The sequence below is a fragment of the Dipteris shenzhenensis genome, chromosome 21 (genome assembly GCF_047967505.1).
Source record: "Dipteris shenzhenensis isolate YYH24624 ecotype China chromosome 21, Dip_SZ_1.0, whole genome shotgun sequence".
Classification (NCBI taxonomy): domain Eukaryota; kingdom Viridiplantae; phylum Streptophyta; class Polypodiopsida; order Gleicheniales; family Dipteridaceae; genus Dipteris; species Dipteris shenzhenensis.
The window spans coordinates 3,291,237-3,315,092 of record NC_141616.1 but is presented as its reverse complement, the minus strand read 5'-3'; the positions used below and the strand labels follow the sequence as shown (position 1 = coordinate 3,315,092).

General features: G+C 41.1%; 1 protein-coding gene across 1 annotated transcript; it reads right to left on the bottom strand.

Annotated features, from left to right (window-relative positions):
• Window positions 1-21,854: 21,854 nt before the first annotated feature.
• On the bottom strand, window positions 21,855-23,443 carry LOC147888376 (shikimate O-hydroxycinnamoyltransferase-like). The gene is made up of 2 exons (XM_087392654.1): window positions 23,003-23,443; window positions 21,855-22,926 (listed from the first exon to the last, which is right to left on the bottom strand). Exons 1-2 carry the CDS (start codon window positions 23,426-23,428, stop codon window positions 22,039-22,041), a joined length of 1,314 nt encoding a protein of 437 aa, XP_087248780.1. The 5' UTR covers window positions 23,429-23,443; the 3' UTR covers window positions 21,855-22,038.
• Window positions 23,444-23,856: the final 413 nt, after the last annotated feature.

Here is a 23,856-nt window from a genome sequence, read left to right as displayed (position 1 = left end):
TGTCCAAACCAGGACCTACCAGATAACCGAGCTACTCAAATGCCTTCTCCTCATATGGGGGGCTTACAAGTAGAGTTAGCTAGTTCCCGCGTAGTTACACGAGAGTGGAGCATTGATGTCTAACACTAACATCCTTTTATCTTACTCTTGGATTTTCTTTCATTTTTAAAGTAATAGTTATAAATGTGTCCTAACCCCCATTACTCAGTCTAAACGACTCACCCATCAAAAGGACAGTCAATAATCATTTTGTTGTTTGGGATAGAAAAAATTGATCCTTAAGACATCAACCAAAATTTCATCTCCTTGAATATTTGAAAGTGATACTTGAAAGCAAAAGGGAGGGTTAGTTCTAACATCCCTAACTGACTCCCTAGTTGGCTTTGCTTTTTTGCTTGGCCCACTTTAATGTCTAGTAAGAGAAGGATTGACTTATAGAAAGTTGCTAGGTGGTACATCCAAAAACCAAAATAGTGGTGAGAGAGCATGATGGTTTCTTAAAAAAGGAAATTGGAAATTTCATATTGCCTTTTGAGAGAGAGAGAGAGAGATGAATTCTTTTGTTTTAAGTTGTAGGTGAGAATGATGTGTAGGCTACAACTTCTATGCGAGAGAGAATTGTGGAGCAAGAATGGAGACCACATCATCCAAAAATTAAGAGACATTGCCTACCCAAAATATTAACAGACATTGCCCAACCGAAAAAGGTGTAGAGAGGTAAGGGGACAATGACAAGGAAGATGAGGATGAGGATGAGGATGAGGATGAGGATGAGGAGGACAAGGACGAGGAGCAACTGGATGTTTACTACCCAACCTAGAGTACTAAAGTGGCTGTGTTAGAAGGAAGAGAAGTGTGTGTACTTCACCAATCCATCAACGTGCCAGCTGATGTGGTACCACTAGGAGTCTCATAGCTTGGGGTCTTTAAGCCTCGTGTCATTGTTGGTGCCTCTTGATCAATATTTCAGTATGGCCAATTGACCCTTAGCACGTTGGAGCTTTCGGGTCGTTCTTGACCCACTTGTGAATCTCCGGGGGGGAGGGGAGCGATTCACCTAGACCCCTTGCAATCATGTCCCACCTAGAGTGGTATCAATTCAGCCAAATCCTAATGGAGCGGTGCATATTAGCTCTCAATCCAACGCGGTTTTCCTTTTTCATCCTAGTACTTATCTCCGTTCACCAATACAACAATGTATTTGTCCACATGGTGTGCAGTATAGAATCCAAGCTCATCACCATTATCTTAATTGAGATGGAAGTCAACGACAAAATTCTGGATCATGTACTTATTTATGATTTGAGGTATAAAGAAACAAGAAATTATCTACAAAAACTTGCCCAATGCATGAAAACATGGCATTTCATGAAGGACTACTGTCCGGAGTCAAAAAGAGTCAAAGTCAATCGAATGTTAGTCCCCCAGGCATACCAGCCCCAAGTGAGGTTAAAGATGGCTTCTAGAGAGTAGGCAGAAAGGCAAAAGCACCCCAAAACAACAGCCATCTTGAAGAATCAAACAAAGGGAAGATACCAACTTTTGAAGAAGATAAGTCTTGCTGATGATGCATTCTAAAAGATGACTCTCCAAGTCTCGGGGGGGTCACTATGCATAAACCCTCTATATCACGTGCGTTCAAGGCCTATATTTAAAATCCCTTATATGTAATTTTTTCATTAATAAAATGTACCCCTTTTCTATACAAATCTGTAAATTTTTTCCAAAACTATTTAAAATAGTCCCTTATGTATATTTATTTCTGTAAATTTTAGAAATAAAAAATATCCTTCTGTTGAACTCACGTGATAGGGTTACATATGATGAGTGACCCCCCCGAGCTCCAAGTTGAACACGAGTACTGAGTTTTCTCAGTCTCCAAGTGGGCAGAAATCAGGAGCTGCCAAGCTCCAAAAAATATCACAAGAAATGATGAAAAAAATCAATATCCTCTCCTTTAAAAGTTGTCTCTAGTGGTTCCATACTAATCATATCCCTCAGAATGGGTCTGCCATTGGGACTCATAATAAATGGGTTTCTAGTATTGTGGATGTGCACTATGAGAGCACCCACAGGTGGGTTGCCGTAGACATTGACTATGACAAAAAGTTCATTGTCATTTCTCTCTATGCTAGGGGTCCAGCTGCTTCCCACCCTACCTTATTTTGGCAGGAGATTTTAACATGGTAGAGGCTCTTGAGGACAAATTTCAGAGAAAAGAAAATGTAGTGGCTGGCAGGGAGAAGAGAGAGTGGGAACTTTGCAAACACACCAATTGCCTCATAGATGCCTGAACTTGACTTGGAGCAACGTCTTCTAAACTATTGAATAACTTTACTAAGTCCAGTGTCAAAGTGTACAAAGATATTTCCCTTTCAAACCATAGAACTATCCTCCTAATTCTTCATTTGGTACCAGGGCAGCAAGCTGGTTCCATACTAACATGGATCTCTACAAACTCCCAAGTGTTAAAAGACAGTTAGAGGAAATCTTGAACTCACTCTCCCTCAAGGCTATTAAAGATAGCCAAACCCTCCTAGAGTCACCAAAAGGAAGGTGGATCAGATTAGGAGAAAGAGGAGGCTAGATTGTTACAATAAATTAGAAGGGTTGGAAAGCCAACTACAGGTTGGAAATAAAGAGGTATTAGAAGAGATCATTAAGGAGAAAGACAACCTAAAAAGGGAAGAAATCATTGAGGGAAATTAGGAAGTTCACTAGGCACTAGTGGGAAGGAAAAAACAGTAGAGATAGAATCCTACTTATGATTAGGGAGGAGTTATCTCCCTCTCAGGAAGAAGAGTGCATCAAAAATTACTTCTGGATAGTGTTTGAAAAAGGGCAAAAGTCTGGGTATCAATGGACTACCTAGGAAGAATCTATGAGAATTAATCCACAAAAGGGAAGGCAATTGCCTCACATCTACTTACAAAATCTTCTCCAAGGCCTTGGCCAACAGAATTTCATCATCACCATTATCATTTTATGATGTGAAGCGAGATGTGTGGGGGGTTACTTCTCCAATTTCAAACCCCACTAATTGGAACTTCATTTTACTCACGAGTATGCCAGATGTTTTGCCATTGTCAAGCAGCAAAAGGCTACATCCTACTCCGCTTACACAAGTTGAGGAAAAGGTTAGAATGTGGCTCTCAATGCAGCCTAGAGACTATCCCTGCTACATTTATCTCTTCAGCTTCACTTACTTTATCTTATTTACTCTTTCGATGCTGCTAGCCACATACCTATATCGATGAAATTTCCTCCTCATTAGTTTTCTATCGGAGGTGTAACTCACATATTGTAATGAGTAGCATGACTCATCTATGACGGGTTAGAAACTTGCTCTACCGGGTTTCAAGGTGGGACCTTAAAATGTCTTGAATTTCAAGAAATAAAATTTCAAGTTTTATTCATACATTTCAATATTTCAATGAAAATTTCAAGTTTTATTCATATATTTCAATATTTTATTGAAATTTTCAAGTTGCATCTCGAAATTTTATTTCAAGAATTAAAATATCAAATTTTATTCATACATTTTTTTTCTTGAAATTTTATAAAGTTTCGAGTTTTATTCATACATTTTTAAATTTCAATGAAAATTTAAAGTCGGATCTTGGTGTGTTGCATACCTAGCTCTCTATATTTGTGGTGTGAGTATGTATGTGCACCTGCATATGCACATTCATGTGTGCATATACACTCGTGTGTGTGTGTGGGTTTAGATTTAATAATCCCTTCAATAAATGAACCATACAATTAATTCAATCAATTGGATAAAAAAGCATTGGTTGGAAAATATAAATAAATAAAACTAAATTGAAGTGTACAATTTGACAATATTGCAATCCAAAACTTTTATAAAAAAGAAAATAGGAGAGTTGGCAAAAGAATTTTTCTTTATATTGAGTTTGCTCACTAGAATTAGTAAAAAATGTCGAATCCGTCAGGTAGTCCAGGCTCTAAGGTCAGGGTCCATTGCCGCCATCCAAACAAACCATGTGTTAGAACGACATAGCTTGATAAGGGTAGATAGGTAATGCATGCAGTGCACCCTGGCTTGTTATTGCTTTACCAGGAAACTTAAGACAACCATCAAGATTCTAATGTAAAATATATATGTTTAGATAAAAAACACATCATCACCATGGAGGGTAGTCCACAACCATGTTTTAATGAGTAGGGGTTATTCTGCACTCATGAATAGTAGTCAAGCACCATAAAACCAACATTAATCTAAAAAGTTGGAAACAAAATTGCTATGATCAAAAAATAATTACATAGGCAACTAATTATAAAAGCATCTTAATAAGGTGGGTAATCGACTACCTCAATGATTCATGAAGGGATCCATGAAAAAACTTCAACATTTTATTATAAAACCAATAGGGTATTTAGCAATAGTAACCATGAAAATAATTGCACATTGTAATATAAATCCAATAGGGTAAGGAGAGAAAAAAAGTTAGCACAAAATCATTAGAATAAAATTGTTAGATATCAATGCTCCACTCTCGTGTAACTATGCGGGAACCAGCTAACTCTACTTGTAAAACCCCCATATGAGGAGAAGGCATTTGAGTAGCTCGATTATCCGGTAGGTCCTGGTTTGGACACTAGATGGGGGCCATGTGTGGCCTGATGGCTGGACAGAGCTGGCACACTGCCAACTAGGCTACATGCAAGTGCAGGAAGGCATCCCATGACTGACCGCATTGAGGGTAGATGGAGCATTTCCCGGGGCAGCCAACTCTCGAGTTGCGGGGCCCGTTTGGAGCCCCAGATGATCCCAGATAGCTCTGGGCCGAATGAAGATCGTAGGTTAGTTGCTCTATTTTACGCCACATTTCTATCATGTGGTCGGTGGCCTATTTCGGGATCGACCCCCAGTCGACCGGTTTGGGTGGACTGGGTCGATCACCAAATTGGGTCTAACCGACTATGACTGGTGGCTATATAAGAGCAAGCCCGTGAAGCCCATTTCATCACTGGCTACAGCAACCCTGATTCCTTAGCATCCAGCCTCCGTCCTCTACTATTTCCAGCTTGCCATCGAAGCTTCTTTCACAGGAGCGCACGGCTGGGAGGCAGCGCCATCTATTGTATCAGTTCTATAGTAATCAAATTTTTAATTCTCCATACTATCTGGTTCTCTCTCTTGCATACGAGATCCTGTTATCTGTTGAGCACAGACATTGTATTGTTTTCTTACATGGTATCAGAGCCTGGACTCTAGCAAGAAGATTTGGCAGTGCGTTTCTGTTTGCGAGCAGATTGTAAGAGATGGCCCAGCCCGCAAGACTTCGAATCCCACCGTTCGACAAAAGCGAAAATTTGGACGACTCTAACTATCCACTCTGGGAGTTCAAGATGAAGACCATCCTAAGCACATACGAGCTTTGGGATACTGCTACTGGGGTGGACGTGAGGCCGGTTGCGAGATCAGATCCAGCCTATGTAGGACAACAAATAGTACCAATTGCAGATGAGATTCTCATGTGGACAAGAAGAAATGTAGATGCATTGTGTCCTATTGTCTGCAGTGTAAGTGATTCCATCATCGCGTTAATTTAAACCATAGCAGAGGAGGCATGGACGGTCTTGAAAAATCTGTATGAGACCACGAATCAGACGCGGATTCAAATTTGGAGACTCAAGTCGCGAATGAAAAATTGTCTGAGTCTGAAGTGGCAGAGAACTTCATCACAAGGTGAAGAATCTGCACGATCAGATGACTGCGATTGGCATCACCATCACTAGCGAGAATCTAGCACAAAGGTGCATACAGATTCTCCCACCAAAGTATGATGGTCTTGTTACATCGCTAAATACGCAGAACAAAAATCCGCACCTCAACTTTGAGGATTTTAGCACGATGCTTCTAGAGGAGGAGATGCGTCAAAAGACGAGGATTGGAGAAGATTCGGCTTTCTAGACTAGGATCAAAGAAAGGTAAGGGTAAGGACTCTGGTAACCCATCTTCTTCTGATGATAAAAAGAGAAAGAAGAAGATCAAGTGCTTCTATTGCAACAAGGTAGGTCACAAGCAGAATGAGTGCTGAAAGAAGATTCAGATGAGAAGAACGGAGTAAAGAAAGAATCCAACAACAGCATGTAGGCAATACCAGTAGAGCTATTCGTAGCAATTGAGGAGATTCGCACGGAGGAAGTTCATGTACCTGCGGATGAACCTTGGATTATTGACAGTGGTGCATCGCGCCACATGACTAGTCGGAAGGATTGGTATACCTCTCTATAGCCGGTAGGGAATGACATCCTGGTAGCAGTCGGCAATGATGCAAAATGTCCAGCAAAAGGAAAAGGTACGATTGCTCTCAAGTCAGATGGAGTTGTAAAATAGATGTCCAATGTTCTTTATGTGCCAAATATCAAGAGGAACTTGTTGTCCGTTTCTGCGATCACAGATCGGGACCTCAAGTTCACTTCGATAAGAATGGCGCACAGATTTTGGATCTTCAAGGGAAGGTCATTCGTAAAGGTACACGACGCAACATCTATGAACTCTCAGCTTTCAGTGCTCGAATCGATGTGAAGAACACTAAGCTGTGGCATGAGAGGTTTGGTCATCTAAACCTTAGTTCTTTGAAGGAGATGCATAAAAGTGGAATGATTGTAGACCTACCAGAAATTACAGATCTGCTCGATGTATGTGAAGCTTGCATGATGGGCAAGTAGCATCAGCAGCCCTTTCCTAAAGAGGCCAGCATGGCAAATGCTCCTCTAGAGCTCGTTCACACGGACCTCTACGAAAAGATGGAGATGGAAGCTTTGGGTGGTTCCTACTACTTCATGACGCTGATCGATGACTACAGTAGAAGGATATGGATATACTTCCGGAAGACTAAAGATGAGGCTTTTAGTAAGTTCAAGGAATGGCATGTAATGGTCGAGAAAGAATCGGGGAGGAAGGTGAAGAAATTGAGATCAGATAGAGGTGGAGAGTTCACATCAATTGAATTCGAAAGTTACTGCAAAAGTCATGGGATCAAGAGGCAGAAACCCCCACCACATACATCATAGCAAAATGGAGTAGCAGAATGCAAGATGCACGTCATCTATGAAATGGGCAGGAGTATGATGAAAGGGAAAGATTTTCCAAAGACTTTCTGGGCTGAAGCATGTAACATGGCAGTTTACATTATGAATCGTAGCTACACGAAGGCTATGAACGGGATGACTCCACTGCAGGCCTTTTCTGGTAAGAAACCTTTAGCTACACATTTCAGAGTTTTTGGATGTGACTATTTTGTGCATGTCCCTAATGCTGACAGGACCAAATGGGAACTGAAGAGCTAGAAGTGTATTTTCTTGGGCTACAGTGAAGAGGCAAAGGGTTACCATCTCTATAACCCTGTTACCAAGAAAGTAATAATAAGTCGCAATGTGGTCTTTTCAGAATAGCTGCATCAATTGGAGGAGGATGCTTCCTTCCCAGACAACCAGGACCAAGATATCCATCCAGTACCACCACCAACAGCAGACCGAACTCCCCCAATGGTGCTGGGGAGGATTCAAGATAAAGAAGATGAAGAAGAGCCTGTAGAACCACAATGGCAACGACCATTCTCGAAGTGGGTAAAGTAGCTTTTGGATGGCAGAGAACCTCCAGCCATTGAGGAGAAACCATCCAAACACCGCCGGTCCAAGAGATTAGAGGAGCAAAGAAGGGCGCAAGAACACTTGGTCAACTATGCTTTTATGACAGAAGTGATCCGTGCTTATGAACCCAAGTGTCTTGAAGAGGCACAGGGTGATGATAGGTGGATGGAGGCTATGCAGTCGGAGTATGGCTCCATAATGAAGAATAACACTTGGGACCTTGTGGACCATCCACCAAAATGCAAGGTAATCGGCACCAAGTGGGTGTACAAGACTAAGTACAAGTCCGAGGGCACGTTGGATAAGTACAAGGCTCGGCTCGTGGCAAAAGGATTCGCACAGGTACATGGTTTTGATTATCAAGATACGTTTGCTCCCACAGCTCGACTAACCACAATTCGCAGTGTTTTGGCTTTAGCAGCCCAGGGAAGTTGGCCCATGTTTCAGATGGATGTAAAATCTGCCTTTCTAAATGGAGATCTCAAGGAGGAGGTATACGTGGAACAACCACCAGGTTTTGTGATCCTCGATTTAGAAGGTATAGTCTATAAACTAAAGAAGGCACTTTACAGGTTGAAACAGGTCCCACGAGCGTGGTACCAACAGATTGATGCCTACTTTCTGCAAAACAGGTTCAAAAGGAGCCCATCTGATGCAAATTTGTATATCTTCAGAGAAAGAGGCAGGTGTATGATCGTGGTCCTTTATGTGAAAGACCTTGTCATAACAGGGATCCATGAAGAGAAGATCTCACAGACAAAGCATTTGCTAGGAAGAGAGTTTGAAATGACTGATGCATTTCTGTTTGGGGATTGAAGTTTGGCAAGAGCCGAAACAGATCTTCATCTCACAGCTGAAGTATGCTGGAGAGATACTGAAGGCATTTGGCATGACTGAGTGCAAGACAGTTGGTACCCCTATGGAGGTTAACGTGAAGCTCTCAAACGAGGATTCATCACCACTGGTGGATGAAGGCTTGTGGGCAGTTTGATTTACTTGTGCAACACACGGCCGGACATCAATTTTGCGACTGGTGTACTAAGCAGGTTTTCCAATAAGCCCTGAGAGAATCGTTGGAGGGTAGGGATGCGGGTGCTGAAATACATCAAAGTCACACTTGATTATGGCATCATCTATACCAAGGGCAACATCTTGATCGAATTCTATGACTCGGATTGGGCAGGAGACGTGGATAGCAGGATATTAGTGACAGGTTACTGTTTCTCACTTAGATCTGGAGATGTGTCATGGGTCAACAAGAAGCAACCCACAGTTGCTCTTTCTTCTACCGAGGCTAAGTACAAATCAGCTTGCTTACTTCTTGCGAGGTAGTATGGTTGAGGAGGACTTTAGGGGACATGGGCGCAGTGCAGAACAAGCCTATGTAGTTATCATGTGACAATCAGAGTTGCATGGCAATTGCAAAGAACCCTGTGTTCCACGCTCGCACAAAACACATTGAGATTCAATATCACTTTGTATGTGAGCTCATCATGGATGGAGAGGTCGACTTGGTATACTATCTAACTACAGAGAATGATGCGGACATCTTCATGAAGGCTCTTGGAAGAGACTTGCTAGAGAGGCATCTTCATCGACTTGGCATTGGGCCGAAAAAGTAAGTTCAGTTGCGGGTGGACATTGAGGGGGGGTGTTAGATATCAATGCTCCACTCTCGTGTAACTACGCAAGAACTAGCTAACTCTACTTGTAAGCCCCCATATGAGGAGAAGGCATTTGAGTAGCTCAGTTATCCGGTAGGTCCTGGTTTGGATGCCAGATGGGGGCCATGTGTGGCCTGATGGCTGGACGAAGCTGGCACACTGCCAACTAGGCTACATGCAAGTGCGGAAAGGCATCCCATGACTAATCGCATTGAGGGTAGACAGAGCATTTCTTGGGGCAGCCCACTCTAGGGTTGCGGGGCCTGTTTGGAGCCTCAGATGATCCCGGATGGCTCTGGGCTGAATGGAGATCATAGGTTAGTTGCTCTATTTTATGCCACAGTTCTATCATGTGATCGGTGGCCTATTTCGCCGACCCCTAGTCGACTGGTTTGGGCAGACTGGGTTGGTCACCAAATTGGGTCTAACCGACTACGACTGGTGGCTATATAAGAGCAAGCCCGTGAAGCCCATTTCATCACTAGCTACACCAATCCTGATTCCTTAGCATCCAGCCTCCGTCCTCTACTGTTTCCAGCTCGCCATCGAAGCTTCTTTCATAGGATCGGAGCACACGACTGGGACGCAGCACCATCTATTGTATCAGTTCTACAGTAATCAAATTTTTGATTCTCCATACTATCTGGTTTTCTCTCTTGCGTATGAGATCCTGTTATCTGTTAAGCACAGACGTTGTATTGTTTTCTTACAAAAACCTATACAAGAAATAAATCCTAAGAGACTTTAATTTACAGTAACAAAAAACTATAAATATGAAGATGAAGATAGGAGTAATTCACACCATGATTAGTAAAAAAAGATGGAAAAATAAAAGATTGAACCAAAAAATAAAAAGCAATTAATCATAGAACTCCAAAGCCAACAAAAAAAAAGAACATAAATGTTCTTCTAACAACACACTTATAATCAATAAGTCTATAAAAATGTAACTGAAAATGTTGATTAGAATTTTCAAAAAACATTAAATATAATTTACCGAAATTAAAGAACAAATAAGGGAATAAGATGTGAAAATAGAAAGCGTAAAAAATTAAATAGCAAAAAATGGGGGGTATATTAAATAGTGCTCTATAGGTATAAACATATGTAAGGTTACTTGACTATAAGTTTTGACAAGAAAAAGGGTTGCAAAGATGTGATGTGTGTGTGTAGCCCTATAGACAAGAAACAATTCTCTCAATAAGTAAGCCCTATATATCAAGCTATTAAAAAAATAAACAAACCTTGATAAATAAATACATAACTAAAAGTGAAGAAAGCAACGAGGCAAATCCACCACAAGCCATGACCAGCTAGAAGCTTAGAACATTGAATGAGTTGCGGGAGAGCTAACAAAACCGAGTGCTCTTTTAAATGGACTATTTCCCAGGCCTTCCGGAAATTATCAACTCAAAAGAAGCGCCTAGCAAGAGCTAAGAACAGCCTTCATTACCAGAAGTTCTACAAGCAACAAGCTTAGGAATGGCGCAAGAATAAAATGAAAGACCACAACGCTGAGTTCCTTGGATAGCTTGGAAGGTCCTGAACAGTAGAGGCGACAAAGAACCGGTAGGTAAGGACAACAGGCGTTGAGTTAAAGGAACCGAGAAGCACGGCCAGCTTAGTCTTCCCGTAGCAATGGACTTGTGAGGACACCATGCAGTACTGAAGCTTTGACGGAGCAACACAAGAGGAAAGAAGAAGACCTTAACAGTAACAATGATACTAGACTACCTATGGCAAGTTTGCATTGAGCGTAAAGAGTTCCGGCTAAGTGAAAAACGTCATCAGTCTAAAAAAAGCCTTGCAATTGGCTAAAGGTCGAGCTATGGTGATTCTGCTTGAAGAGTTCCAACAATTGTCTATCAAGTGAATGAGGAGTCTCTAATTCTTCCATACAATTAGCACTCATGTATCACTACAGAGGAACTAGCGCAACGGAAAGATCCAACTCGGAACTAAGCAGGAAGGATGAAGAGCAAGCAACTAGTATGAAGGGCACGAAGGGGCTTAGGAAAAGGCCCGTAGTCATCGACTAGACAAGAGAATCGATCAACAAACTTGAAGTGGAACTTAGTAGCAACAAACATAGCTTATTGCTTAAGAAGATGCCTTGTACGTAAAAAACGCCGCCATGCAGTTATAACTGAAGGGAAAGTGAAGGTAGCCGACAACTGATAAGCACCAAACCAAATAACCTGCGTGATAACGCCATCACCGGGCAAAGGGTGATCAGCAAACTCACAAAAGAAAGAACGTTGCAAGTAAAGCAAGAGGTCTAAGCATCACGTAAAAGCGTAAGGTGAGCACGTTAGAAGCAAGCAAAGACGAGCTCAGTAAATAAAGTGTGCAGTCGAGGTTGTACAACATGTAACAAGGTGCCAAGCAAGTGGAGATAATAGAGAAGGCAGAGAAGGAGACAAGAAGAAGGGTGGAAGAGAATCACGAAGCTATCATAGTGGTTTTTGTGACGGAGGGAAGGAGTAAAAGACCTGAGTGAGAGGCTGCCAAGAAGCAAGCCGAGTACAGAGGGTGGTCACGACCGAAAGGTAGAAAGGAGGTTGTGGCAGCACAAGGAGTTGTGACTGTAAGAAGGGAGTCGAGAGTTCACGCCACTAGAAGTTCTTGCAACAAGGATAGTGCATAGGAGCACGCAGGGAGAGCTTAGGCCAATGAGGCGAGGCTAATAACGTGAAAGCAGAGACATGAACAAAGCAAAGAGAAGCAGTAGTCATAAAACATGGATAGAGAGGAGAAGAGCGTTAAAACAAGAAGGGGGTAGGCATTATGCAAGGGAGAGGTAGTGGTGTAAGAGTTCGTTAAACGGTGAAAAGAGGTGGTGACGTTAGAGGGAGATAAAATTACTAGAGGGTAGACTTTGGGAGTAAAAAAAACCTTTAAGCTACATAGGTCAACAAATGACCCAGCAGAGATATTAGGTGTAGTCATACTACGTGAAAAAAGCCACCACAAGAAAAATCCGGTTACCAATTAGTTAAAAATATGAGGGGTCATTAAAAGGGGTCCAAACATAGACAATGGCGCAATTTGGGATTTTATACATGTGTGTATATACAAAGTATATATATCTACAAAATCTTTAATATGTATATACCAAGATGGTGGTAGTTACAAGAGGAAAAATAGAATACCCATAACATTAAAAATGGGTTTAGAAGCAATATAAATATATATAGAAAACATAAATTGGTTTAGGTAGAATAGGGGGAAAACAAACCATAATAGGCCAATGCATTACAGGAGGGTGGGTTCACTTAGGAAGGTTGTGGTGCAATTAGAGGGCTTTTGTGCGTGTGCGTGTGAAAAATGTTTTTAAGAAAAATGTGTGTGTGTGTGTGTGTGTGTGCGTGTGTCCATGTGCACCTCCCATGCTTAGGAACTGTATATTCCTCCATGCCAAACCCCCCCCACCTCACTCACTCTCTCTCTCTCTCTCTCTCTCTCTCTCTCTCTCTCTCGCACGCGCATGTGCACGCACGCTCGTGTGTGTGTGTCTCTCCTGATAACCACTTTCTATATGCATGTGTGTATGTATACTCACACATATATTTAGTAGCATATCACACATGTACACACACCATCAAGTAGGGGACCCATGGGTTGTTGTAGCATAGATTCTCAATTTGAGTCTAGCATGCATAAGTGTGTTGGATGCATGCTATTAAAAATATGCTTATCATAAGAAATACGTTCAATAAAATTAATGTAATTACATACAATAATTGTTGTATTTATATACACTAGTGAAATCACTCACTTAATAAAAAATGAATGTTCTTTCTTCCTCATCTACACCATGTGTGCATATGTGTGTCTATGGGGATGTGTTAGCACATGTGTATGTGGTGTATCTATGTGCCACGCACGCGCACACACACACACATGTGTGTGTGTGTGTGTTCTGGAAGTTAAAGGCCAATGTACCTTAACCCCAGTTATGTACAATACTCAAACACATATATATGGATGAAATAAAAGATTAGGGTATTCTTTACCCACCAAAACTTGTGTCTCTCAAGCTTCCTCTCACCCTCTCAGCTTCCGTTGTGTCCTCACAATGGTATCAGAGCTTAGCAGTAGAGCCTGGCAGTAGCGTGAGCAGCCCGGTGCAGCAGCCTCCAGCCCCAGAGAGAGAGTGGTGCATCCCAAATATCCTTGTTCAGCAGGAGGACTTGCAGATTTTAGAGTTGCTATAGTAGTTGGAGAGAAAGGGGCAAAATCCGCTTGGGCATTTGTTTTACTGTGTGGCAAAGTTGAAGGCGCAAGATATAAGCAAATCTTCTTAGACACACATATATAGTGGCGTAAATATATGGAGTTAGAGATTGAATTTTAACTTGAAGTCTTCAAGGAAGTCGTAGATCCGATTAAGAGCTACATTTTCACTTTTAATATCTCTGTCATCCGAGTTTTCAGTAAAAAGTTATAGCTCCTACAAAAAGTGACAAATTTCATTTCCTATGAGGATTTCGTGTGTTGGATCTTCATATCCAGGCCACCATTTGCAGTTCTGACACTCCCAGTGGATCCAGAGTGTGGTCCAAAACTTCTACTTGAGAAGCTGCTTTATGGTTCCGTGAACTTTTGAAGCTGTGGTGAATCTCTGTCTACTCCAACGTCTTCATTTTGCCATTTCTTGTGTGAGTGGGATCTCAACATCCGGGCCTCCATTTGCAGAGCTGTCTATCCCGTTGGATTCGAGACTATCTGAAACATATGTTTACAAAGTTGCTTGCCATTCCGTGAAGAATCGAGAGAGTTGTGATTCTCTGTGTTTTTCCATCGTCTCTTTGAAGGAAATTTCTCAAAGTTTCCAAGACCTTCTCATTGATTGCCATGTGGCATTTTGGCTAAGGTTAAGTTTCCTAAGGTTCATTTTTGCAAGTAAATACAAGGGTTGACTGGCTCTTACTCCATCCTTGGATGAGATTTTGGAGTTGTGGTAGAAGAGAGATATTTGCAGATTGTCTTACTGAGTTCGGTTATGCAGTAACGCCCATGTTTTGAGACATCCCAGGTTCTATTTTCACTAGCGATCATTACTGTAAAGTCATGAATTCTTGGATATACCTTATGCAGATCATCTGGTTGTAGTTTGAGCCATGTGCGCTCATTTGTGGTTTGCAGTGGGGTGCAGTGGATGCTTTATAGGCCATTTGAATGCATTGTGATCCTTGTTGGATGCGTTGATAGGCTCAGCTTGCCTTGTGGGATGCTTTATTGATGGATGTTTAGCACACAGATGCTATTTTATGCTAAGGGACAGCTTTGATATATTGTAGTGGGGATGCACAGGTTGTGCTATGATCTTTTGGGTGAGACATTATTGATGCTTATGCCCATGGACAGTAAATTATCAATTAACCGAACATGTACATGCTGAAATCGTGATTTATGCTGGTACTCAACATGACAGAGATCGTAGAGCATGTCATTGAAGCCGTTTTATGTGCCACAAATAATAGGCTACTTTCTTACATTCATTCACTTCAGTCTATCGCTACCTCGCATGTTGTCTGGAAGGATTTATCCCATAATCATATGCAAAAAGATGACACTGTGATTTTTATTGCTTTTGCAACACGTCATTGTTTGTAGCAGCAGCAAGAGTGGATACCTGGAGTGGGAGACAATTGAACAACTTTTTTTGGATTGCATCACGTGTACTCATTGCATGACATGGAGTAGCAGTGAAAACAATTCTTGTGGGTGTTCAGCGGCAGAACCTCACTAATTAATGAATTTAATTAGAGAAGGTGAATAGGTAGGGTGTACTCTAAAGAGGAGATTTTAGCTACATTGTCGTCCTTCCCCTTCATTTCCACCAGACAACAATTTCACCAACACCAACACACAACTTCCTTGGGATGCTACCACCAAACAAAAATTTCACCAACACCAACACACAACTTCCTTGGGATGCTAGGGTTGCACTACAATAAGGAGCTAATATTGCAACTTACAACCCAAATGAAAGAGTCATCCAATCTATTGGTGCATAATTGTTGCGAGGTTCTAAACAAGAAAAAATGATCTCATGAGACATTTCTAGGTTGTTATCTTCACCCACATGGTATTGGGTATACTTTCCTCCTTCTTCTTTGTTTTTGCCAACTCTAGCATACAAAATAGAGGGTGCTTAGAGGTCAACACATGCAAAATGCGCATCAAGTTGCTTCAATAACCCTTGGGATGCTAGGTTTGCATTAAGGCAAGAAGCTAACAATACAAATTTGCAAACTAATGAGGAAAATGTCCAATTCATTTGCTCGGGGGGGCTACTCATCTTATGTAACCCTATCACATGAGTTCAACAAAAGGATATTTTTAATTTCTAAAATTTAAAGAATTTAACTTACATAAGGGAATATTTAAAATGATTTAAGAAAAAAATTACAGATTTGTATAGAAAAAGGGTATATTTTATTAATGAAAAATCTACGGATAAGGGATTTTACAAACAAGCCTTGAACGCACGTGATATAGAGAGTTAAACATAGTGACCCCCCCGAGTTCATTTGTGCGCATTTCTTCCTATCTTTGAAATCTTATAGGATTCCAAGACATGCACACAAAAGTCAAAATCCTTGAGGCAAAGGGAAGCTTTAAGAGTGAAAATGAGCTTCCAAAATATGTTATGGAAATGCTCATGTGCTATGGCTAGATCAACTTAAGAGGATGTTTCTCAAAACCAACTACATTTAAATGAAAGAACAACACACGGTTAGTAAAGAAAATTCTTGGTTTGCTAGAGATACTGCTGCCATTTCTAGTTTGGCCTTGATGATGCTATTCTGAGGGGCATTGGAAATATCTCCCTTAACATAAACTCCTTTAGACGAAGCTTAGTTCCTAAATGTTGGGAATTCCATCATTGAATTTGTCTAGTGAAATATCCATTATATACGCCATCGAAGGCTATAGATTGAAGAGGCAGTAGATTTGGCTACTATGGGAAACTCTAGAAGGCAATGCAATACTAGGATGGGCATCAATGATCATAAGCACCATCATAACTGTGATGTTGAGCAAATCCACAACATCAAATCAATTCCATTCATGATCCTTAGTATTGTACTTGCAATAGATAGTTTGCATTGTACAAGATAGAACCAACCCTTCCAATATTTGATACACAAATTGGAGGTGCCACTGCATTGATCATCTCTGTAACATCTCCTTCTTTCCAACCTCCTTCCCTCAGCATGCCCACCATCATGTCCAGATACCTGTTCAACCAATATGGAGGAGCTCGTTTGTTGCCTGCAAATTCTTGTTGTTGCTTCTTTAACGATGCCACATCCACTTTGACATAGGAAAAGAGGCGATCTGTTGTTGTGAACACCCTCTTTTCTGCATACTCGCCTCAGAATTTGAGCCTTCTGAGCATCCTTGGGAGTCCGATGTATAATGTAAGGTATGCATCACAAATAGAACATGGACAAAATTCATCAAAAAGTAGTAGAAAAAGTGACCTTGTAACGCAAGTCTAAATTTTTTTGTGGGACTTTTGTTTCCTCACTATAGTGTGTGCTTAAAGCTTCATGGACAAAACTCTCTAGCCTTTGGAGTATAGCCTTAGGAGTAGTGCATGTGAGCAAGTGCTTTGAGATGGCACGAACTCCATCTTGTTTGCACTTGTGCACATTGCATCAACACAATCGCAAATGCCAGTCTCCAATCAAGATGCAACATGGTATAGAGTAAAGATGGAGCCAATTGTATATGCACACTAAGACAAAGAAGACTTTGGTCATATCCACAAAGTCAAGAGTGTTCTAGAACCATTAATAAGGTTTCCATAACTATATGAGTCTGAGAGAAATTGCTTGTAGAACAAGGCAAGTTTGCTTAGTTTTAGTGCAATGTAGCTTTAGTGCAACGATCTAACCAAACTTATGCATGCGTACCATATGCATAGCAAGACAAATATCCATTACTAATTGCAAGTAAGAGAGAAATATCCCATGCCAACATAGGCAACGTATCACGAATGCTTGCCTTCCTGGTAGTCATGTTCAGATTATGGACATTGGCAAGTATGCAACCAATGCAAGAGTTGGTATGGATGGGCCAAAACTTCAATCCAAGGTGAAGTCCACGCAAAGGGGTCTACGTAATCAACTCTTTTTTCATAACATCAATGCATAGATAGTCCATCTAAAAAAGCTTGGGCAATCTATAGTCAAGAAAGAGAGAGATGTGGGATACTCCATTTTGGGTCATGCCATACCAAGAGCATGCACTTGTATGGGAAATGAGAAAGTGAAAAAGAGACGGAGCTGAACAAGGGAATGAGTTGTGGGTGGTGAGAGGGGATTGTAGATAAGAGTAGACAATGACAGTTAGTGCTTCTTCCAAATCAATTGTACTCCATCCATCTTAGACGGCTCACACTCCATCATCGAGGCCGAAGATCAGTGAGCTAAAGATCTCACAATGTATGTGAAGTACGCTGGCATACAATATTCGTACATAGGAAGGGAATGCAAAGCAACTTTCCAACTTAATAAGTAGAGACAAATGCAAGACAAATATGGTAGAGAGCTTGTAGTAGCTACAATTATCATTAGGAAGGGACCAAAAGTAGAGGATCAATCACAAGAAAATTTGTTGCACTTCTAAGCAAGATGTTGCACCTGATTAGCGAGGAGGGCAGTGGTGTATGCTGCAATAGGGATCACAAGCATGCTGAATAAGGTGAGACTAAACTTGTGAAGTTTCTCAATCGATTGACACGAGATGGGATAGATAAGCTGGGACAAACCGTAGGTGTAGATACAATGTGTGGCTAGGAGCAAGATAGGATAGCACTAATTATAGGTTTAGATGCACCCATTTGTGGCAGTCAATCCGGCCACTTCTCACGCATTAAATGGGAATAAAACCATCCAAATTCTAGTGGCAAGACTCCTCCATGTGGTAGGTAGTAGAAGTAAGGATGGATAATGAATAGGAGATTGAGGACTAAAGGAGGTTTAAATCATGTACACTGGCGAGAATCCATCCTCTAGATGTTCATAATCAATTGTTCCAAAAATAGAGGACAGGACATGTGCATATACTTAACCAAGAGAAGCATTTGAGGAGGTGTCTACAATTCTCTCGTAAGCATTACAACCACTGTTTTTCTAGTAGTTAATATCTAATCTTAAGATGTTTCTATCCAATGTGGCCATGTAACCAAGCATAGTAAATCCATAATGACACCGAGAACCTACCTCTCTTAATTTGGTAATGAAAAATGGAGAGATTGGAGGAAAAGTTCATCTAAAAAATTGTTTTGGAAGGTGAATATAAATACCATATAGAAAAGAACAATGTATGCAAACTGCCCATTGCAACATCCATACATGGTTCCTTGATGTAGATATATTTTCCACGTTGTTTAATCCTTGACTAAACATTCCTTCATATATTTATCTACTATCCCCTTCTCAAAGCTAGCAAAATGAATTTGGAAAGATTATATCCTTTGTCATAACTAGGGGCATCCCAAATATACATCATTTTACTTCTTACAAATATGTACTTGTCCTATGTATGAAAAATCTAAATTTTAGCATAACCACAATCATTAATGGTCATAATCATATTTGTATCAACCGAAGCCATATGGGCGAACAATGTGTGTAGTGCAATGTTTCTGTATCATCCCAAGCTATCATGTAACTATATGAGTATTAGTTTATGTGTTTAGCATATATATCAAAATACAAGAAATTGAATATGTTTTTTTTTAAGAAGCATGTTTGATCATACATGTACATGCTATTGTCTGTATGATATCTTTCTAGCATAAGTGTGTAAAAGTGAGGGACAGGGAGGGACCCTCAATAATGAATGTATGTGTGTGACTATTATAAAGTACAATTGAAAACTTAGCTAGCTGCTTTAGCTAGAATAATTAAACAACCAAGTACTTTCTAAAACAAGTTGCTATCTCAAAGCATCATTTGCTACTACAATCATTATAGTCAAATTTCAAATTGCTGTATCAATTAACAAAATGCTAAGCAAATACCAAGCTAAAGCTTGATAGCAATTGTATGTGTGAGTGTGTAGTGAAAGAGCTCAAGAGAGATCGAGATAAAAATGGAAGAAGAAGAAGAAGAAGAAGAGAGAGAGAGAGAGAGAGAGAGAGAGAGAGAGAGAGAGGGAGAGAGAGAGAGAGAGAGAATGTGTGTGTGTGTGTCTATGTGTGTAGAAGACATTACAACACCCCTTTCCATAGTGAAGAGAAGACAATTTAGAGTAGGAATGAGAAATGCTTTATTGACAAACTTTAAGATAAATAGAAAATCCACTATGAATGAAGTAGTATCACTAGAGGGTGAGCATTTTAAAAAAAAGGAAATGAGAGGAGTTGAGCTTTGATAAGTCATTGGAAGCATCATTTTTATTGAAGAGGGGAATCTGCCTATGTGCCACCATCCAACAAGCAAAACAGTAAGAACCAGTTTTAACTTTAGTTGGGAACACAGGTGTCACAAACACCCCTCCCTTGTTGTCAGGGTCACAATAAAAATTAATAGTTGGCCATACACTTATCAAGCATAATGGAAAAACAAGATTGTTTGGGTAGAAGAGTGACTTTAGAGGTTATGGGGAGAGAAAATTAAAACTAATGAATAGAAAGAAAACGGGGGAAATGATTGAAAAGAAATAATGTAACTGAACATTTAAGGAGATCTGGATGTGGATGCCAAACCACAAGAGAAGAGATTAAGGGGAGGTGGGAGTATTGAGAAGTGTGAAGAAATAAATGAAAATTAAGGGGAGTAAATGAAATAAACACACACACACACCCCATTGGCACATGAGAGTAAATAATTGGGAAGAGAGTAGAAAGGGGAAGTTTTAGAGTAGAAAGTAAGAAAGGGGGATAAGGGGTAAGGGTTTAGTTATGGAAAAAACCCATGGAGAAAGAGATAAGGGGAACAAGGGGTAAGGGTTTAGAGAAATTAGGATGTGTGGTTGAAAAAGTGAATAGGGAAACTAAAAAAGAAAAAACACTTTAAATTTTTCTTTAAAAAATGGGGAGAGGAACAGGATAGGGGAATGAATTTATTTTTAAACCAAAGGAGGGGGAAGGGGAATGACCTACGTATTAAACTAAAAATTGAATGTTTACCAAGAGGTTTAAGAGCTAGGTTAGTATAAGAGTTACTTTAAAGTTTTTTAATTAACCATATATAAGAGGATGGTAATAATATAAAAGTCTATTTTAAAAAAGAATGAAGGGAAAGACATAGTAGATTTAGGGTATAAGAGAGGGGGAGGTACATAAAATTTGTAATGAGTGAGGGGGAGGTATATAAAGGTATAGTGATAAACTTCAGCTATGAAAAAGCAAGATGTAATAATTGTAAGGTAAGAGAGAGGTAGTTGTAAGTTTAGATAATGTAGTGTGAGACAAGGGGTGTTAAATAAAAGGAACCATGCACAATATAGTTAAAAGAGGGACCAAAAAGTAGTTTGACCTGGGAGTCCATAAGGCAAGAGATGGTTGGGGAAGAGAGATCGGCGAGAGAGATACCAATAGGCTTAAAGAGCAATAATGTTGGATCATTGGAGAGCTCCAATTATTAGGCAAAGTGGTGGCAAGTTTGAGGTAGAGAGAGCCATAGATAGTTACATGGACACGGAGAGCATGGTTGGCAGAGTGCAGACAGCAAGGGTCCACAGAGGTTTTGGACGGTCCGCCAAGGGGGGGGAACAATAGTACGGGTCCAAAAGATGTAAGGGAGTAAAGGAGGGAGGCGGCTAGTCAGCAATGTGTAGAAGTTGGCATAAGCCAATAGAAAGCACGGATGAGGGGATTCAAAATAGTGAGGGCAGGTAGAGAGGAACCAGGAGTAGTAAAGGGATCAGGGAGCTAGAGGCACAAGCACGGGATATACACACAATACAAGTTAGTGGCTGAGGCAATGGGACAAAGGCGTAGGGTTAATTAAATAGAGGGGAGTTTGGTCAGCTGAGAATCCATGTGTGGATTTGCTCATGAATTTACATAGTGGATTGGAAAATGAACAAATTTTAAACTTTTTTTCAGGGGACCAAATGAAAATTGAAAAAAAGAAACTGCTTCAAAAGGAAATATATATATAACTTATTTGCAACCACTTTCCTTCAACATAATATTTTCTTTGAATATTTCTTCTTCTTCTATTTCAAGGCTGGAAGAGCTTTTCTTCAAAAGTCATGGTGAAAGATGCCCTTAAACAATCCCTAAAGATATAACTACGCATGTAGTAGATGAATGTAGCTTGTACATTGCTCATCGTATGTCTTATATGATAAGACTATACTTCAAATTTGTTCTTACATTTTTATAATTTAAATATCATGATGTTTTCATATAATTTTTAAAAATACGTGCCTATTTGAAAACATCCAAAACACATGCATTTATAAACGTTGATGCATAAAATTTGCAATGCATATAAATATAAAAGAACAACTTAATGGCCTCCTATATTCTTTTAGTACCACTTCACAATATGAATATTTGACTCTCTTCACAATATGAATATTTGACTCTCCAAGACTCATTTCCATGTTTTCTACAATGTGTAAGTGTAATCAAGTGATAAGATTGCTCATGCTATTCTAAACTTTGAAGATTGATGTAAGGTAACATGGGCCAAGCCTAAAGCTGGATGAGAGATGCAAGAAAAAAGTTCCCAACCATGGCCATTGTGTTAGGCCTTATTGTAAGCATTTGAAGCTACAAAGAAGGCATTGAGAGAAAAGTAGGGTCGCACTCAAGCCTATGCATGACATGTAGGGGGAGTGACATGCAAACATCAACACTACCCAAGCCTTTTGAGCTAGGATATAGGGCTATCTTACCCATGCCATCCAAAGAGGCGGACCGAACCGCAAGGGGCTTCCCCCAACCAAAGTCAGTGTTGTAAACCGGAAACTTGGACGAGCTAGACACACGCATGCGAGTGGCATTGAGCGAGCCTCGATCAAGGATCATGGCTGGCCCATTGAGCTCTACCTCATGCAACCAACCCTCCATGGCATTGTTTGTACAAGAAGCCACCGAGGTGTGCATCCGAAGGGCGGTGCGAGTGAGGTCCTCATCCTCGAGCTCCCCGGCGGTGGCAGTGGCCAATCTCCATAGGACTAGGACTCCAAAGTAACCAACGGGCAAGGCGGGCTGCATGCGGGTGCGCATGTCAGCCACGTGGATGAAGCCGACCACTGTATTCTTGGAGTGTCCCCTTGCTCTAGTGGCACATTTCCATATATGGGAAGTCAAGACCTCGTAGGAACTGAAGGCTGGGATATCATCTCCTTCTATGGTTGCTTTTCTCTTCAAAGCTCTTATCATCTCTCTGCTGAATTGAAACACCTTCTGAGAAGCCACTGGTTCTCCACCTGCACTTAGATCATCCTCAATGTAGTCTAGACCAACCTTGGCCTTGTTCTCTGATGGGTTGTCCACCCTCAATAGGTGCCTTGCATGCACAGGCCTTACCGATATCGGAACCCCCCTTGCAACCTCTGCCCATGAGACCATGAAATGCCACAGTGACTGCCCATCCGCTACCACATGGCTCATCGCAACCCCCAGCGCAATGTTTCCACACTTGAATCTCGTCACCTGAACGCAACAGAATCCATGAATCCCCATCATGCAAAGAGCACATGCTGCGAGCCTCTCGGATCATTTTACTCACCTGGATGGATAATGGAGGCGCAGAGCGAGAAAAATCTGGCCACCGAGCCAGCATGCTGAAGAATGGCTTCATGTCAAAGTTGTCGCCCTCCAAATCAGTGAACGACACCCCGTCCATAGAAGCCTCCACAAACTCGACCCCCAGATCGTTGCAGACAACTTCCAGTCTCCCATGTTCGCCTCCTGTGGTGGCAAGTCGTCCCGCCAAAGGGTAGAAATCAACGAGGACCCGAGAAAGGCTGGACTTGAGCTTCTGGACAAAGGCAGGGAAGTCCCCGGCGCAGCTTTTGAAGAAGAGAACTTTACGGGTATGAGGCACGCTCTGGCACAGGATATCGGCAGCTGAAAGGAAGAGAGATGGCTGTGGGGAAGGAGCCGAAGGCGATATGAATGTGGAGTGAAGCAGGGAAAGGCTGAGTGCCTCCATGAGAAGCTGTGTAACGGGAATTCAACAAACCCAGGAGAAATAGAAGGGGCTGTAAAGTGGAGGGTTAGACTGAAATACCAGGGAATCTCCTTTGGGATGTGATGACCAGTCAAAACCGTTGACCAGGCAGGGAGCCGGCGGTTGACCGGTCATCGCCAACTAAAGGCTGATTCCCTTTTGTCAAAGGCGTGGGAAGGAGTACTAGCAGCCCTCAAATTTGAAGGCTTCAACACCCTTCAAAGGGGTTTTTACCTTTCCCCACAAGGGAAATAGAGAGATGAACCTTCAAAAGAAGGACCGCTTTGGGAAAAATTACAAAGGAAATGCCAAGTCACCCTTCAAAAGTAACTTACAAGAAGGATAACTCTTAAATTGCCCTTCAAAATGAAATTCTAGGCTACCCTTCAAATTTGAGGGCTAAGCAGTAG

Excerpts from the sequence above, each read along its gene's own strand:
- LOC147888376 (XM_087392654.1), bottom strand. The coding sequence starts at position 23,428 with ATGGAGGCACTCAGCCTTTCCCTGCTTCACTCCACATTCATATCGCCT. Across the intron at positions 22,927-23,002 it reads CGCCTCCATTATCCATCCAG|GTGACGAGATTCAAGTGTGG; the intron begins GTGAGTAAAATG and ends TGTTGCGTTCAG.